The sequence below is a fragment of the Lissotriton helveticus genome, chromosome 1_1, assembly GCF_964261635.1.
Source record: "Lissotriton helveticus chromosome 1_1, aLisHel1.1, whole genome shotgun sequence".
In the NCBI taxonomy this organism is placed as follows: domain Eukaryota; kingdom Metazoa; phylum Chordata; class Amphibia; order Caudata; family Salamandridae; genus Lissotriton; species Lissotriton helveticus.
In genome coordinates, this window is record NC_136057.1 from 996,571,158 (window position 1) to 996,590,840 (window position 19,683).

The 19,683-nt window shown below is 42.4% G+C and overlaps 1 protein-coding gene across 1 annotated transcript in view; it reads left to right on the forward strand.

Annotated features, from left to right (window-relative positions):
- Positions 1 to 13,000, forward strand: part of LOC144763317 (uncharacterized) — a 306,535-nt gene extending 293,535 nt beyond the window's left edge. The window contains exon 8 of the mRNA XM_078648804.1: positions 11,450 to 13,000. Within this exon, the coding sequence (XP_078504930.1) occupies positions 11,450 to 11,515 (66 nt within the window). The 3' untranslated portion in view covers positions 11,516 to 13,000. The remainder of the gene's footprint in view (positions 1 to 11,449) is intronic.
- Positions 13,001 to 19,683: the final 6,683 nt, after the last annotated feature.

Here is a 19,683-nt window from a genome sequence, read left to right on the forward strand (position 1 = left end):
GACAAGGCACCGGGAGCAGACGGACTTACGGCTGCCTTCTAAAAGGAATATGCTGAGTTACTGGCTCCCTGGCTGCACGGCATGTACCGAGAGGCGCTTGAGATCGGTAGATTGCCGCCCACTGTACGCGAAGCTATAATTATTACGATCCTGAAGCCGGATACAGACCCTACCAGAACGGACTCTTACCGACCGCTGTCCCTTATTAATCTCGACGCTAAAATTTACGCTAAACTGCTTGCGGATCGGCTGACACCCATGGTACCGCAAATCGCACTAACAGATCAGGCGGGATTTGTCTCGGGGAGATCCACAGCGCACAACCTGAGAACCTTTTTTGGTATGCTCCACTACTTGGCCCCCCACGTGCAGGCAGCGGCGGCGCTACTGGACGCCACAAAGGCGTTTGATTCCTTGGAGTGGAGTTTTCTGTTTACCCTGCTACAGCGGCTGGGTTTCAGCCCTTTATTCCTAAAACAGATTCAGCTGTTGTACACTGACCCCTCTGCCAGGATCCGAGTGAACGGACGCACATCTGAGCCTATCCCCATAACTAGAGGCACGAGGCAGGGGTGCCCACTGTCCCCCCTGCTGTTTTCTATCGCAACGGAACCCCTGGCAGCTAAATTAAGACAGCAACACGCACACAGGAGCATAGGCTTCACTACGCGGGGAATCCTTATTTCCCTATACGCAGACGACATAACTGTCTATCTCAATAATCCCCGGGAGAACTTTGACACGATCATGCGTGAGTTCATTAGATACGGAGGTCTGACGGGCATACAGATTAACTGGAACAAATCCACCATGTTCCCACTGACTGACGATACAGCACCGATTAACTCAGAATTTCCTATAGGGTGGGCGACTGAGGGGGTGCGCTATCTGGGCATTCAGCTGAGCCGTTCTCTACAGGAACTATGGACGCTGAACTATGGCAGAGCCATAGACTGGATAGAGTGCAAGGTCGCTAGATGGAAGAGCCTTCCGTTGTCTCTGACAGGACGCATCGCCATTGCGAAGATGGTAATACTTCCCAAGCTGCTATATCTTTTTGTGAACCTGCCCATCCCCCTGAACGTACACTTTTTCAAACGCTTACGCACTGCGGTGCTGGTACTGATATGGGCGGATAAACAGCCTTGTGTCTCCTGGCAGATATTGACTTTGCCACTATCACAGGGGGGGCTGGGGGCTCCAGACTTTGAATTATACGCTTACAGCGCGCAAGCACAGTACCTACATTACTGTCTGCATCCGATTCCCTACCAACCGCATGTAGCGATTGAAATAGATAGAGTCTCCCCTACCCCCTTGAACACGGCAGTATTCCACCCTTACAAGCACCCGCGACAAGATGTGGACACCGCCGAAAGTGTAAGATGGGCTTGGAAGAAGATAGCAAATAGGGCACACATTGACAAACTATACGCCCCGTCGATGCCCTTGAGGGGCAATCCATTGCTGACACCGCTGATGGATGCAGCAGTGGCGAAAAGAGCGCAGGCACACAACTTACACAAGGGGAGGGACCTATACCCGGCAGGGACATTCCTGACGCTGCAAGATATGTGTGGCACGGAGGCCCCTACGGCATCCGATACCTTGCTCTACTACCAGCTGAGAGCTGCGTGCAAGGCCACCTATGACGACTTCCCAAATGAACCGCCTCAGTTACCGGCGCTTGAAAACATTCTAACACAGGCCTCGCCTTACAAATTAGTTACGCGCATTTATAGCATTACACAGAAGGAAAACCCACTTGTAAATCCTAGATCGCGGGAGGCCTGGAATGATGAGGCAGGCCTGGAACTCACGGAGGAACAGTGGACTTACTGCTGTACCCAACTACAATATCTATCGCCCAATTATAGACTCAGGCTTATTCATTTTAACTATTTGCATCGCTTATACCGCACACCTACTCAGATGCACCGTATGAGACTGAGGGATGATGACAGGTGCTGGAGATGCAATATGCACAACGCTCACTTCACGCACATGGCATGGGAGTGCACGGAGATCTCCCGCTACTGGGAGGAGATCCTCGCACACATTGAACACATCATAGGCACTACTGTGGAGAGGACGATTGGCCTGGCATTATTGGGCTATGTTAGAGATATCCCGGTGGGGAGACGGAAACTCACGGCAATGCTGCTACTGATGGCAAAGAGGCAGGTGGCAATACACTGGCGAAAGAGACAGCCCCCGGCGGCGGTGGCCTGGGTAAAGGCAGTCGTATACTGTAAAGATCAACTAGAGGGATATTGGGAACAGATGCCGGACAGGTCTAGACCGAAAAACATATGGGCCCCATTTGAAGAATGGCTGAGAATGAAAGATGTAGACCCCCAGACAGGACAGCTCGCACTCAGCTAGACACCAACGCCAGGTTATATAGGGGGAGGGGAGATATGTCAACGTTATACGCTATGCCTACACTGAGAAATCTAGACAATATGTGTGAGGGGAGAATGGGACATATATGACTGGTTATAATATGAGAATTTTTACCATTGCGATGTAAGATGTCGATGCTGTACTATTTGCCGTTCCATGCTGAGATAAGATGATTCACCTTCCATACCTGACTAAGATCACAACTTTGAACATTACATTGCCTACACCTGAAGATGTTAACCAAACAGCTAAGATTATTGATTAACTGCTAGACGTTTGCTGCCGGCCTCCAGGTTGTAGGCAAAGAGCCGTGTATTGTAAGACGACCCAATGAAGGTTTTTTTAACACAAAAAAAAAAAAAAAAAAAAGGGGCAAAACTTATTTCGGATAGTGTCTGCGAAGTCTCCCTAGAGGTGCTGTGAGTTGAGTCTAATGCTGTATCTGGCGGTTACTTTTGCGAAAACCTTAAGGATTTTCTCTCTGGTAATATCATATGCTGAAATACTTTCGACTTCTATCACGGACGCCAAAGATCCCCTTTGGCGTCTGTGATAGAAGTCGAAAGTATTTCAGCATATGATATTACCAGAGAGAAAATCCTTAAGGTTTTCGCAAAAGTAACCGCCAGATACAGCATTAGACTCAACTCACAGCACCTCTAGGGAGACTTCGCAGACACTATCCGAAATAATTTTTCCCCTGAGGAAGGTACCAAGTACCGGAATGCATCGGGCGTGTTAAATGTTAATGCTGATTGATTCTGATATGAATTATGGAATATAACGCTATGTACAAATGTAAATGTATATGCAGTTTACAGTTTTGAGATAATCATGAAGAATTAATGGTTCACAATATGTAAAATGAATTGTGGTCAAAACTAAGAAAATTAAACAGAATGAACATTGATGGTACTACGAATTAATTTAAAGCGATAAACAGAATAGGTGTAGGAAAGCACCGAGTGAATAGTGCATGATTGGACTAACCCTTTGGCTAGTCAAAACTACATTGCAAACAAGAAGCCATATCATTACCACCTTGACCACTCTATCCCACACCTGTCCTTTGGACCCCATAGAGCATGAGATCTGCTGGACATTTATGATCTCCAAATAGGGTGAAGCAAGTTCATGAATTCTGAACATCTCCAAGGGATGTTGGGCCGTAGTTGATTTCCACAATTCAACATACCACTGCCTCCACATTATTATTCTGTGCCATTGCTTTGGAATCACTGAAACTGAAACATCCTCAGTCAAGGTCATTACTGACACTGTCTTCAGCCCTGAACTTTTCCCCTACAAATTCTTTTTATCATGTGTGTTAGTCTAATTAGTTCAATTAGCAGGACCAGAATAGAACATCTAGAATGCATTAGGCTGGCAAACTAAAGTTCTGAGCACGAAACAGCATCATTAATGACATAGAGGGAGGTGGTTACCCTACCGAAAGTTGCCATTGCTCAGTGCTAATTTGCAAAAGAAGCATCTACCTCTATCTAGGTTCTTTTTATTATATTTACATATTTACCCGCAGTCAAGTCTGTCCAACGCAGTCCTGCTGCAGCATTTTCTATGGATAAATTGCCTATGTAGCAGCATCAGCGAGGATGGATCTCAACCTCCTAAAAATGGACGTAGATTTTATATATATATATATATATATATATATATATATATATATATATATATATATATATATATATATATATACAACCAAATATCCTCAATAAAGAAGACGCCGCGCACGACTTTAAAGCTGGATTGAGTGCTTTATTTTCAGTAGGTTTTTCTCTCACCAACGCGTTTCGGACTTTCCAGTCCCTGATCACGGTGTACAAACAATAGTCCCTTGTTTGTTTTGCAAATTTATACAAAACCTCCCACCTGGCTAATTATGGTGCATTGTGGGTGTTGTAGGCATATTGCAGTTTACATTATAGTTTGTCAAACAGTTCCCAAATTTACAGGATTATTTACAATGTTTTGCGGACCAGTTAGGGCTGCGCTGTTGTTGCTTATATGAAATGAAATTATACATTATCAAAAAATGATGAAATCATACATTTTTTAGAAATGAAATCCTACATTTTTCAGAAGGTTCATGAGTCTCATCTTAGTGATTAGATAATGGCTAAGTGCCTGACATTTTTATCTAAGAGACAAAACATATAATTTGGGTAAATATCTCATGTTAGAGATTGAATCATCGCTAAGTGCCAGATTCCAAGTTAATACCCCAACATCACATTGTCCTATTGATCCTGACTCTTTGGAAACACAAATGTTATTTAAATTCTGCTATATTACCACATTTACTTGTCCTTATAATTATGCTGGAATTCATTCTTAGGTTTGCAGGCATTTGTAACATTTGACCCAGAACTAATGTTTTACCAAGGGGTCTTTTTCTTTTCATTGTCCATGGAAAACAAATTGTCATTTTAGAGATGTACGTACATCTCATCGTCCCCATTCAATCCCAAAGGAGTTTTAGTTTTGAATTTAATTATCAGTTTCGATTCAAGACGTCGCAGTCTTGTGATTCGATCTCCACCTCTTTCCTCCTCCTTAATCAGAGCAATGCCAGAAAAAGTTACATCCTTCCATGTTTTGCCAGGGTGTGTCTTCAAATGCTTGGCAATTGCATAGTTGAAATCATTGTTCGTTATTGCGCGAATATGTTCTAAGATTCGCTTCTTTAGTGCGCATGTTGTTGATCCGATGTATTTTTTACCACAAAAGCACTGTAATTGATATACCACAAATTGAGAGTCACATGTGATTTTGTTTCTTATTTCGAATTTTCGACCTTTTGGATCTATTAGTAATTTTAGATTTTTACCAATTTTTACCAATTTTACATGCCTTGCAAGTTTGGCATTTCGAAAATCCCATTTGTTGTCTTTCCAACTGATGCTACAAGCTTAGAAACAGCTTACCAGTTGGAAAATCAAACGGAAAAAACTGACCTGACAAACACACAAATAATCACGGATATGGGAATCCAATTAGCATCACATTCGAAAACGCATTTCAAGAAAAAATCTAAATTCTGCCCCGTTATACATCCTGGCAACCGAATAGATGCATATCATGACCTGATAATAGCAGAATTAGAATCAATGACAAATGTGATAACCAAAAGAGAAAATATAAGCAAACTGGAACGAGAAGCATTGAGATCTTTACAATCAAACCCCCTTATTGAAATCAAATCAGCAGACAAAGGGGGAAATATTGTTATTCAAAATAAAACAGACTATGTCAAGGAAGCTGAGAGACAGTTAACGGATCCTAATAACTACAAACTACTTCAAAAAAATCCTGGTTTTGAAATAATGTTAGCGCTACATAAGAAAATCAATGAGTGGTATGGAAAAGGATTAATTAACAAAGAAGAAAAAGAATTTCTAACAGTATTACATCCTACGACACCTACTATGTACTTCTTGCCGAAGATTCATAAGACTTTGAAAAATCCACCGGCAAGACCTATTATTTCAAGCTGTGGCTCATTGTGTGAAAATTTAGCATCTTATGTTGACTACTTTTTGGCCCCCATAGTCCTGTCACTGAGTTCTTTTATAAAAGATACTGGGGATTTTCTTCGCAACATTATGAACACCCATTGGCAGGAAGAATATTGGCTTGTGACCATAGACGTTGTATCATTGTACACGTCAATCCAACATGATATTTGTCTACAGGCAATAACATACTTCTTACAACAGCGTCCAATCGCAGAGATAAGGCATACCAAGATGCTAATTGAAATGATAACATTTTGCCTTTCTCATAACATCTTCCTTTTTAACAAGAAGCTGTATGCCCAAGTGTGTGGATGTGCGATGGGAGTGTCATTTTCCCCAAGCTATGCGAATCTCACCATGGGATGGTGGGAAAAGACCATAGCTTGGGGAGAACAATATGAAGAGTATACCACGGATGTGGTACTCTGGTTAAGATTCATTGACGATCTCTTTATCCTCTGGAAAGGCAGAAATTTGTGGAGTACATTGAAGCCCTTAACCAGAACACAATAGGTCTAAAATTTACCTACAATATCCAGAAAAATGAGATTGATTTCCTGGATACTAAGATCTACATCAAAGAAAACAAATTGGAAACAACAGTCTTTAGAAAAAAGACCTCCACCAACAGTGTTCTTCTTGGCTCGAGCTTTCACCCCCTGCCATTAAAACGCAGTATTCCTTATGGGGAATTTCTCCGAATGAGACGCAACTGTTCGGAGGAGGAAGAAATGGAATCAAAATTTGATGAAACAAGGAAACACTTTGGCGATCGTGGATACAAACACACTGACATCAGACAAGGTGAACTAAGAGCCAGAAACAAAACAAGAACAGAGACTCTGATACCACAATTGAAAGAAGGATCAAGTGATGATGAACAACCACGAATGATTTTGACTTACTCTAAAGAAAGTTTCAAAATAAGACAGATCCTTACCAAATACTGGAATGTGCTTAAGAAAGATACTGACATTGGACCCCTGATAGGAGAGAAACCTCAGATATCATTCAGAAAAGCGCCGTCTATAAAAGACATAGTTGTAAACAGCCACTTTCAGCTAAACAAACCATTAACATGGTTGGAAAGACAACAAATGGGATTTTCGAAATGCCAAACTTGCAAGGCATGTAAAATTGGTAAAAATCTAAAATTCCTAATGGATCCAAAAGGTCGAAAATTCGAAATAAGAAACAAAATCACATGTGACTCTCAATTTGTGGTATATCAATTACAGTGCTTTTGTGGTAAAAAATACATCGGATCAACAACATGCGCACTAAAGAAGCGAATCTTAGAACATATTCGCGCAACAACGAAAAATGATTTCAACTATGCAATTGCCAAGCATTTGAAGACACACCCTGGCAAAACATGGAAGGATGTAACTTTTTCTGGCATTGCTCTGATTAAGGAGGAGGAAAGAGGTGGAGATCGAATCACAAGACTGCGACGTCTTGAATCGAAACTGATAATTAAATTCAAAACTAAAACTCCTTTGGGATTGAATGGGGACGATGAGATGTACGTACATCTCTAAAATGACAATTTGTTTTCCATGGACAATGAAAAGAAAAAGACCCCTTGGTAAAAAATTAGTTCTGGGTCAAATGTTACAAATGCCTGCAAACCTAAGAATGAATTCCAGCATAATTATAAGGACAAGTAAATGTGGTAATATAGCAGAATTTAAATAACAATTGTGTTTCCAAAGAGTCAGGATCAATAGGACAATGTGATGTTGGGGTATTAACTTGGAATCTGGCACTTAGCGATGATTCAATCTCTAACATGAGATATTTACCCAAATTATATGTTTTGTCTCTTAGATAAAAATGTCAGGCACTTAGCCATTATCTAATCACTAAGATGAGACTCATGAACCTTCTGAAAAATGTAGGATTTCATTTCTAAAAAATGTATGATTTCATCATTTTTTGATCATGTATAATTTCATTTCATATAAGCAACAACAGCGCAGCCCTAACTGGTCCGCAAAACATTGTAAATAATCCTGTAAGTTTGGGAACTGTTTGACAAACTATAATGTAAACTGCAATATGCCTACAACACCCACAATGCACCATAATTAGCCAGGTGGGAGGTTTTGTATAAATTTGCAAAACAAACAAGGGACTATTGTTTGTACACCATGATCAGGGACTGGAAAGTCCGAAACGCGTTGGTGAGAGAAAAACCTACTGAAAATAAAGCACTCAATCCAGCTTTAAAGTGGTGCGCGGCGTCTTCTTTATTGAGGATATTTGGTTGTAAATACAGCGAGGTTGTCCCATTCCTCGCCGCCAGCGCCAGCCATTGAGCTCCCCCCGCCTGGGACATTTGTTTAAGACGATATATATATATATATATATATTTTTTTTTTTTTACTTTTGGGCGTAGTCAGGCCATGGAATATTATTTTCCATTATTTGCTCCTTGAATTATAATTTACCCACAGCTGAATCAATAAACAGAATATTTTTATTAATTTGCAGAATGGGTGGAGTTATGTGTGTACTTGATAGCTGAATTTTAATTAATTTTATTGTTCAGTGGGTATTTCATTTTTACTCATGGTATGCGAATAATAAGCTGCTAAAAACTCCCCATAGTCATTTCCCTGCTGGCAAGCCCTTGTGGGCATATGCACCAGGGTTCATGAATGTACCCACGTGAACAGCCTGTGGAGCTCAGGGAACTCCACACTGATTTAGGATAGGGGAAGGATCGTGGCCCTACTCCCTGGCAGTGCAACACTCCTAGTTTACTCCTGATAGTCTGCCACTAATTACCAGTATGCTTGGAAAAAGAGGGACATTGTGAGAGCCATCCCCAGTGATTGGCAGGGAACACTAAGTCCAACCTAACACCCGAATAGTTCTGGGGTGACTCGTCCAGATTAAGACCAGCAAAGTGCGCATCCTAAATTGGGGAACATACTCTGCCTCTACAATCACTGTAAATTCCTGATTTTAACATTTCAGTACCAGGAGCTGAAACAATATCAGTTTTGAATAGTGACCACTGAATATTTTTTGGGTTACAGCTTTGGTACAAGTTAATCATTTTCACACAATTATTGTATTAGTATCAAACTAATTGCAACAAAAAAACCCGAATATTTTTTGCCACAGTTATGAGATAAATGAATGTCCATTTAGGATCAATACAGGTAATTAGGAATAAGTCAGTATTATTCTAATATGCCAACTCTAGTTTACAAAAGTGCACTTGATACTTATCACCTCAGATGCCATTTTTAAGTTGATTAAATTTTCAGTATTGGGCGTCATTATCTTAAATTGAGCACAACTTTTTTGGAGTGTAAGTTTGCTAGCACAGGGACACTCCGAATGGAGTAATAAGGCACTCTACAAACTTTGGATTAACCCTGCGCTCTACAAACTTTTTAACATAACATAGCAAATATATTCAAATATCCCAATTTTCTTTGGCCAATAAATGGGCATGTCCATTTAAAATGTTCTAGAGTTGAACTTTTAATCATTAGAATGTGCTTTAGATATCTGGCTATGTTACTATGTGCATTTCATATACCTGTATGAGGATATAAAAAGAAATAAATAGTCTCCCAAAAGGTGTATAATATGTTAAGTTAGGCCCTGTTTTCAATGTCAGTCGGAGTTGCCTCCGATTGACATTGCTGTGGATGGGGAACTGACCGACCTCAGGTAGGCGGTTCCAACACCGCAATTAGGATGCTACCGCACATGGTGCTATCGAAAACTTCAATTTTTTAATGGGCGCTTGCGCGGGGCGCTGAAACTGCCCACAGCACAGGCTCCTATTGAAAAATTGAAGTTTTTACACCTCACTGGACCGGGATGTATATAAACGGTGCCTGCCATATGATGCAGGGATGTAAAGGGGGGCACCTTAGGTGCCCCTCAGGGCCACATGAGGAGGGCCAAAGGGGAAGGGGCCCCTGCTAGGGACCCCCAAAGACACCTTCCAACAGCATTTTCATGTCAGAAAGGCCGACATGGAACTTGTCGGAAAATGCCATCATAATCCCAACGGTGGAAACGCCGTCCTTCAGGGATTATGAAGCCTTTCCAACTGGCCGATAGGCTCCTTGAGCCCGTCGGAACTGAGTCATATTCCCCAGCTGATTTAAACCTTGACTGCTGTCATTGTAATACGGCAGTCGGAGTAAAACCTACAATGTCAGTCGGAAAGCCTCCGACCAGAGGTCGTAAGGCTTACCAACTGACATTGTAATTAGGCCCTAAGTATTTTGCAGTAATCTTTGTATGGCTAAAGGTTGATATCTCCATTTTGGAATCCACTATGTTGAATTTATACCCAAGAAATTAATCTCAATACAGATTATATGTCAATATGGTATGGCACCAGAATCTTAAGGACTAAATATAATCTGATAACATTTTGTGTCCTAAACATTGTTTACAAAATACATCTAAACCAAATTTGCTGATCTTTTGGTAAACGCTATTTAGGACATAATATACTTTATCGGATGATATTTAGTCCTCAATATTGTAAGACACTATTTTATTGTCAACGATATTATGATAAACAACCATCAATCCTAAAGTAAAATCATTATATTTAAGAATTTGGACTCCTATTTGCCATTTCAGATCATAGCACATCTTCAGTCCCTGTTGTTCATAGGACATCTTGATTGTGATAACATGAACAAGAACATTTAATAATGACTAATGTATTAACCAGAACGTTTCTACTTATTGCATAAATGATAAAAGTAGGTTGACTGTATAATGCCAGTGTCCTGATTTCCACTTGTGAATTTGCGCTCACTTTTTTCAGCCATTTACTTCAAATGTATTCTTGTTACCTAAGTGTATTGCTCACTTCAAGTTTGCATCTATTTCTTTGTGATATCCACATAGTTCCAACTCACAGGAAAATACTTTACACTGGTGTGTACTATTCAATATAAAGAATTCTAGAGTTATATTTTAGAACTCCCATGATAGATTTATTGCAGTATTAGCAATACTGTAATCCATAGTTTCTTAAGGCGGACATTGTCCCACTTGAACAATGTGCCTAATTGTTGCTGGTGTGCTAGGGGTTCGCCAATGAGTATACACTGCAATATCAAGCGCCTTTTGGCAAAATTTGAGGAGGTGATTTGCAGCTGTTGAAATGTACTAGAATAAGAGCAATGGAGCAGGACTCCTCCAAGGCAGGGCAAACTTTTTACATTGTCTCTCAGTCACACTAAGTTGCTCTGGTCGGTGAGAGGGGAGCTCAACAATTTGCATTTTCAATTCTTGGCCCCTATGGTGAGGGGACCAACAATAGGTACAGGTTTTGCCAATATGAATCTTTCTCTGATATACGTTGGAAGTGGACATACATGCATGGCATTCAAAGCAAGATTGTTATGGGATACATGTGCTCTCAACCTGAGTGGATCCTGAGTGTGGAAGCTGAGCTACATAATGCGTTGAGGTAAACTGAATAATTGTGGTTTTTTTCCATATTCTTTCAGGTAGTGAAAGCGGCAGCATGGCTACTCTCCAACCCACCCCTTGGTGCCTCTCAAGACAGTACTTGAAGCAAAAAGTCTGTACCTGAAAACCATATCCATCTTAGAACCTGCAAAAGGAGCAAGATTGAAAAGCACAGATTCCTGCATATGGGATTGATGCATAGAAATTTTTTCATTGAATGTGTATATTTATGTGGAACAGTTGAGAAGATAAAGCTGTCTTGTTTGGTAAAGGTCCAACATGAATTTTGATGATCAAAGTGACCTCTTTAGGGTTTACTGCTTATACTAGTTAAAACTTCAGTTTGTGTTGAACAAGCCAGTTCAGGTGCTTAGATGGCTCTTATTTACATCAGGCAGTCATTTTCAAGAAAATTAGATTTCCAACACACTGGTAGCTTTGAAATGCTTGAGGGGCAGCAGTGTCACATGTCATGTCTGGGATGGAGTTAGTCTAATTCCTGCTGCATGAATATACTCCTCTCTGACCTCCCTGGCACTAGGCACTGAGCACTTAGGAAGTCTGATGTTTGTGAAGGACATGCTGCTTTGAAGAGCATTTCTTTCATTCTCTGGAATCTGCAATGCTGCCAATGATGCCCTGCTTTCAAATTAGATTTTTAGCTATACTGTTCTATACAAAGAGTGGTACAGTACCAATGGGTGGACCTCAGGTTTTCGCTTGTAGTAAATCTCTGTGCCCTATAGGCATCACACTACCAGAATAGCTGATAATGGGTTCAGGGAGTAAAAGAACTCTCAGATGGCTAGTTTCCTATTGGGAATATTATTAGCAAGCTATTTTTTCATGTGCCAAAATCCAAGTGACCTGTTACCAATTCTCACTAAATTGTGTTGGATGTTTATGTGAACAAAGGTAATACATTTAAAAAGTGTTATATTTATCCATGTTACATTCATTATACATATATCTCTGCTGTTATAATTTAAAAACATCATGCAGATTAATTCTATGGAACAAAAATAAAAACAACAACTAATTTCACTGAAAAAGCGAAGTGACTTCAAGAATTTAATCTACAGGTAAAGTCACAAATATTGAGAAATTGGTCTAGTTCAGGACAATTTAGGTACCTTATGTTACCATAAGTTCTCCTGCAAATAAAAAGCAAGAACGTTTTTTTCAGAAAAATGTGATCTTCAAGAACGTTTTTTAAGTTTTTGGAATTTACCAAACTATTTCAAAGTTCGTATGTCCTTGAATATATTTTTCATCTGTTCTATTTCCCAGATTGTTTCTAAGATTCATGTTGTTACATATAATTTACAAAATATATATATTGTAGTTTCATTAACTTTATGTATAGGCGCCTTCAAGTTGGAACAATACTTTATGATAGAAAATCAATTACTTTAAATTAGGTCTGCAAATGTTGACAATATGATGAGATGCATATGATAGCTCAGTGAGTTAATGTGCCACTACGCAGATCTATGTTTGGCTTGTGGTTCACAGGTGTGAATCCTAGTGTCAGGGACTAATTATTTTACTTCTCTGAAGTCAATAAAATGAATGTCAAGTCTGCCGGATAATAATAGTGTCTGTCTCAAACTATATAAAACATCACTGGTCTCAGTGTGGGGATGGGTTTTGTCTTGTCTTCTCTAGAATTCAGTTTCTAGACCCTCTGTTCTCTCTTCTACCTGTGTGAGCCTTTCCACAGTATCAGAACACGTTTTGTTTAGTTTTATAATGGATCTGCTCAACTTTTTGGACTCTGATCTTGGGTGGTTCTTTCCTGCAATTGTTTGACAGTCGGGAGAATTATTGCGACTGTGGATTAGACCGTCGAAGTTTCAGGACTTCTTTTGGTTTCCCCCTAAGCACATACCAATTGTGTGGCTGAATAGTCCCACTTCAAATTCTCCAAAGAGGTACCTTCTGCATTCCTATCGCGACCCTCTCGAAAACTTTTCTCTCCTTTTTTTCTTCCTTTTAGACACCTTTTCTGTTACGATTGCTGGATTGTCCGGGATATTATTAGCGGAGGAGTCCGATGGCAGATCAGCAGTGGAGAAAGATGAGGTATTGCAGGGATTAGAGAGATCTGACTCCTCGGTCAGAGAAAATAACTTCTCCCACCACTCCAGAGTTTTTCGGCTGATTAAAATCTAGGGAATCCCAAGTTTGCCTCTGAATGTTGCCCTCTAGGGGTCCACAGATTTCTTTAGCCGAAATGCTTAGTTCTCTTTTAGACTTCAAACTGCCCACATCAGCTATCAGAATTTGAGTTTCCTGATCTTCTGTGCCATCATTATGTTGTGATATTTGTTATATTTGTTGCACAGCATGACTTTGGGCTGAGTCCTTCACTGTATCACCCCCCTCAATCTTCTTTGGGCAGGCTCCCATCCGGGTTATACCTGACTCATTCAGAAACATTACATCCCTGGGGTCTCCAGTATCTCCTCCTGTCACCAAGCCCATACTGCCCTTGTTTATTGTCTGTCCCAGATTCAGCTTTAGAGACGGGGGGGGGCAAATTTGATATCAATGGTTGTAGGGCCCTGGTATCTCCGCTAATAAAGACCTTTGCAACTCTTGTATTGGGTTTTTAGGTCTTGCCTGAGCCAGCGCACATGCGCTGCTCTGTGAGGCTTTATGTAAGGGCTTCAAACTTGGACCACATGCATGTGTGGTGTGTTTGTTTTTTTTGTCACAGGCTATTGGCAATTGCGTGCATCTTTCTAAGAACGACAGCATGCAAGTGGGCAAAGGCGGTGCATGTCCCACCTTTGCATCTGCCCAGGCCTAGGGCTTGCGAGAGCGAGCATCAGCACCATCTGTTTCCAATTATCGTGCCTGCAGCAAACTAATAAAAGGCTCTCTGTATACGTTTTTTTCTGTGTGTTAAATGCAGGGGCTTTTGCATTATAGGTTAACAACACCCTTGTTTCCCTGTTTTTCCTGCCTCTCGTTGCCCTTTGTTTAGGTGGCACCAGTCACTGTTGTACTTCTTCTCATCTGGGCTGCCAGCTCTGCATTCTTGGGTCCTATGGTGAGCTGTGTGCTTGCTTCTTACGCCCCTTATCTGTCGGCCTCACCGTCTCCCGCTGGGGTGAGGCTTCCAGTTTGCTGAGTCACTCACCCCCTAGGGTGAGACCCTGGCCAGTCTGTGTGTCTCACGCTTCTCCCAGGACAGCCCATTGAAAAAGCAGACTCAAGACGGCCGGAATATCAAAGGCATCGTGGTCCAGTACGGCGGTTACCATGACAACCACGATGAAAGCGAGACACATCTGAAACTACACAGAATCATCAGAGGGTGACTCCCCCTCTTGTTCTCTGCCACAACCACAAAGTGTAGGGCGGCTCGTGGGCACAGATCTCCCCCCACCAATCGATGAGTCATATTTTCTATACCTGATCAACGGGTGGGTTCCCACTGATTCTTCACCGGACCAATTAAATGTAAAATAACTCATCGATCCCTTCTCGATGCGTGAATAGTCCCATATCGTTCACTACCCAAAGAGTGAACTCTGTCCTTCGATCACAGCCCCATCTCGCCGACTAGTGTGTACTTTCCCAAATAATTGTGGCCTGTGCCATCAAAGGCCTTATCCGACACAGATTCATATTCAATCTCCAAGAACTTCACTCTCCTTTCGAACCAGAACTCTTTCCAAGTGTAGGAGACAGTTCTCGTGCTTGGGAGAGTCAAGCACGCTTTCAAGTCAAGAAGGGAAGATTTTCATGTACATCTTGCAGTCAATATTTATTAAGGAGACAGTCCAAAATACTGGTGCTTTCAAAATCAAGCATTTGCAATGCAATAGGTCTTGCATTTACGTGAGTTTGATCTATTGGCATTGTAAATGGCAATGCCTTTTATTGATGTTTTAGTTACAATGCCAGTAGCTTAAACTCGCGTAAATTCGAGACCTATTGCATTGCAAATGCTTGTTTTATAATGTGGACTCTGAGCTCAGTCTTGTCTGTAATGTGTTTTCTCCACCCCCACACCTCACCCCTGGAATCCTTATACTTCTTACTGACATCCCGTTGTGCAGATGACAGGGCAGGGGAATGACTGAATTGGTAGTTGCTGGCCGCTTGACTTCTTGGCCTGGCATAGTTCCAGGAAAGAACGCCGACACCAGTAAGAGAGTTCCTGCAGCTGGATGAAACCCTGCACAAACCGGGCAGCCGCTAAGAGTGCGAGCATTAGGGCACCACTGTAACCGCCAGTTCTCAGCTCTGCTCGGGCTCGGGAGCGCGCCCCACTTCTACACTGACTGGATTGGCTGAATCGGCTTCCACAGACTGTTCCACGTTGCATACTCCACTGAAAACGCCTGTTGGGCAATCAACAAGGTAAAACGGGAGAGTAACAGCAATGGCGTCTCACTCCAGTGCCATCTTGCTCACTCACACACCTCCTTGTCAAGGAAAGACCTAGTATTTTTACATGTCATAAACAATGCCACCCCGAAAAACTCCTCCGTAACGGTCAATGGAGATTAAGCTATACAAGAGATATATACATATATACATATACACACACACACACACACACACACACATATATATATATATATATATATATATATATATATATATTATATAACCTACTGGCGGTCGCCAGTAGGTAGAAATAGTTTGGACCTATTATCCATAGGAAATCCCCAACATTCTATTTGGAATAACTTTGGCGCTGATTGACAAATCTTCGTGAAATTTTCAAAACCTTTGGCCAGCTCTGGTCCGCTCCTATACTGAAAGTTTCACGGTGATTCGTCAAGCGGGGGTCGAGAAAAAAGGGGGGTCCCAAAACGCGTTTTCCCCATGCAATTTCCCATTGGACTTTTAGCCGCAGCTACAGCCCAAACTGCTGAACGGAATTACACCAAATTTGGCAAAAAGGTAGTCCTTAATTCAAACATGTGCCCTTTGCTGGAATGGTGTAAATCAGTTCAGTAGTTCCTGAGAAAATGACAGTTAAAGTCATTTATATATTTATGGGCACGAGGGATCCGTGGAGGGATCCGCGTACCCTAAGCAAAGCCTACGCGCACCCTGCCGTGCACGAGCTGTATTTTATTTGGCTGTCAACACTCCAAAACCAGGAAGTGTTGGCAGCCATCTTGTGCCTCTATAGAACCGAGGCACAAGAAACCCAAAATAAACCTCGCAAAATGCAAAAAGGGGGCAGGGTAGAAACACCCTGACCCCCTAGGCCTGGGAGGATGCGCGCAGGATATGCGCATTCTGCCGATAAAAAAAAAGAAACGCGGTCTCCCGTGCTAAATTGGTAATTTTCCAGGGTCATTAGCAAAAAAATAGTGTGGAGGTCCCAATCCCCCCCCCACACTGCCCAGGGGACCGCCACCCCCTGGAGCTCTAACTTAATATATGCGGGGGCTCATGGGGCCCCCCTGCAGCCCCGGGGAGCACCACCCCGGGGCTTGTTTAAAATGGGCGGGGGGGCTCTCAGACACCCCGGGGACCACCCCTCCGGGGCTTTCAAAACATTAACTGAGGGGGGCTCTGAGGCCCCCCCAGCCTGGGGACCGCCACTCCCGGGGCTTGTTTAAAATGAGTGGGGGGGGCTCTCAGGCCCCCCCAGCCCTGGGGACCGCCACCCCCCGGGGCTTCAAAACATTAACAGAGGGGGGCTCTGAGGCCCCCCAGCCCCCGGGACCGCCACTCCCGGGGCTTCTTCAAAATGTGGGAGGGGGGCCACGGGCCCCTCTCCTTGAGCCTTATCTAGGCCCTGGGGACCACCACCCCCCAGGGCCGGCTCCTGCAGTGTCCTGGGGTGCCCACCCCGGGACACTGTAGTTTGCAATGACAGGGCAGGAGCCTCACGACTCCCACCCTGTCAATGCAAACTGCTTTCCTATTTGGAAGAGACCTGCTCTCTCTTCCAAATAAGAAAGCAGATTGCTTTTCCACAAGGGGAGCAGCATCTTAGCTGCTCCCCATGTGGAAAAGCAATGCCGGCTCCCTCAGGACGCGGGGAGCCGGCTGGCACCGTGGGGGGATTAGGGACCCCCCCACGGCCCTCAACGAAGAGAGCAAGCCCCAGGGGATGGTGTCCCCGGGGCTATTAGTGGGCCGGTAGGGGGGCCACGCAGTATTGAAAAAAAGAAACGGTCCCGGGGGATGGGGTCCCCGGGGCCGGAACTGGCCACAGGAGGGGGGCAAGGCAGCCCCCCTCCAGAATAATAATATATTTTTTAAAAGGGCCATGCCCTGGTGGATGGGGTCCCCGGGCCAAATTATGGCCTCGGGAGGGGGCCACGTGGCTGATTTTTTTTTTTATTAAAAATTGGGGGCAGGCCCTGGGGGATGGGGTCCCCAGGGCCAATAAATTAGAAAAGAAGGGGGGGGCTACAGAGCCGGTGGCCACGCCCCCTCTCTGCACCACTCTGCAAATGCCCCCCCCTGGCCCGTTTGCAGAGGGGGAACGAATTCCCCTTGAATACTGGGGGTCCCTGGGGGTCAATTAGCCCACCAGGAACCTCCAGTATGCGCCAGGGGGCTGCGTTGCAGAGAGGTGTTCTGTGGCCAAGCCCCTTTTTACACCTCTCTGCAACGCAGCTCCCTGGCGCATACTGGAGGTACCAGGTGGGCTAGTTGGCCCCCAGGGGACCGCATGGATTGAAGAGGAATTAATTCCCCAACTTAAAACGCGCCACAGGGTGTGTTTGCACACATGTCACCTCAGGCCCTACCCCCTTCCTTCAACATTGTACAAATATTCCTCTAAAATCAGCCGAACTACGAATTCCGATTTACTTACCAGTTATCAGGAGAGAACCCAGTGCTGCATATTTTAGCCCAGCACTGACCCTGAAAAGTATTTCTAAGCGTACTTACCAGTAACTTGTATTTCCTTCCATAGGAATCGATTGTGTGGTTTTCACCAGAAAAGTTTCTAAGTGTCGATTTTTGAAGCGTACAAATATTCCTCTAAAATCAGCCGAACTACGAATTCCTACTTACTCACCTGTTATCAAGAGAGAACCCAGTGCTGCATCTTTTAGCCCAGCACTGACCCTGAAAAGTAATTCTAACCATACTTACCAGTAACTTGTATTTCCACCCATAGGAATCCATTGTCTGGTTTTCACCAGAAAAGTTTCTGTCTATTTTCAAAAACTAAAAATATTCTGTAAAAATTGCCTGTATGACTTAAAAGCATTCTTTCAACTGTTTACAGGAGATGCAGCAGTACTGGATCCAGGATCCACCACTGAGTAAGAAAAGGTAACGATAACACTACTTACTTGCTAAGTGAATTTCCTACATAAGGTAACATTGACTGGTTTCACTTGGAAATTCTTCTAAGTGTGGAGTTTTGGAACTTTAAAATATTCCTATAAAATCAGCAGAACTGCGAATTCGATTTACTCACCTGTTATCAGGAGAGACCTCAGTGCTGCATCTTTGAGCCCAGTACTAATCCTGAAAAGTAATTCTAACTATACTTACCAGTAACTTGAATTTCCTTCCATGGGCTAACATTGACTGGTTTTCACCAGAAAAGTTTCCAAGTGTCTATTTTCACAAACTAAACATATTCCTACAAAATTGCCTGTATGACTTAAATGCATTCTTTCAACTGTTTACAGCAGATGCACCAGTGGTGGAGCCAGGATAACCCACTGAGTAAGAAAAAGTGAAGATAACACTACTTACCTGCTAAAGGAATGTCCTGCCGTAGGATAACATTAGTGATTCTATGTGAAAAAATGTATATGTAAACTTTTAAAATATAATAATATTCCTTAAAAATCACTACTGTAACTAAAACGCATTCACTCAACTTTTTACAGGAGATGTCCAAGGACTGAATCTAGGATCCAGTCCTGTGGTTAGAAAAGTAATCCATAAAGTAACTAATTGCATTTAACTAGAAATTCACATTGAGGTCAATGTTGCACTGTGTTTGAAATACTGTACTTAAAAGTCTATTGCCTATTTGCAAAGTATTTAAACTAACGTAATTCATTCTGAGAAAGTATATTTTGTAATGTAATGTATAATGTAATTTAAAAAATAAAGTATCTAAAAATAAATAGTTAAAACAATTTAGTATATCAGTATCAAAAAAATAAATATAACAATTAATACATTTAAAAATTGTCTTTTACAAAACCTTCGAAATTAACTGAAAAAACCATAGGTTTCAGGCCTGATATAGTTAGGAATTAGCATTTAAAAAACCTTTGAAATTCATTGAAAAAAACATAGGTTTCAGGCC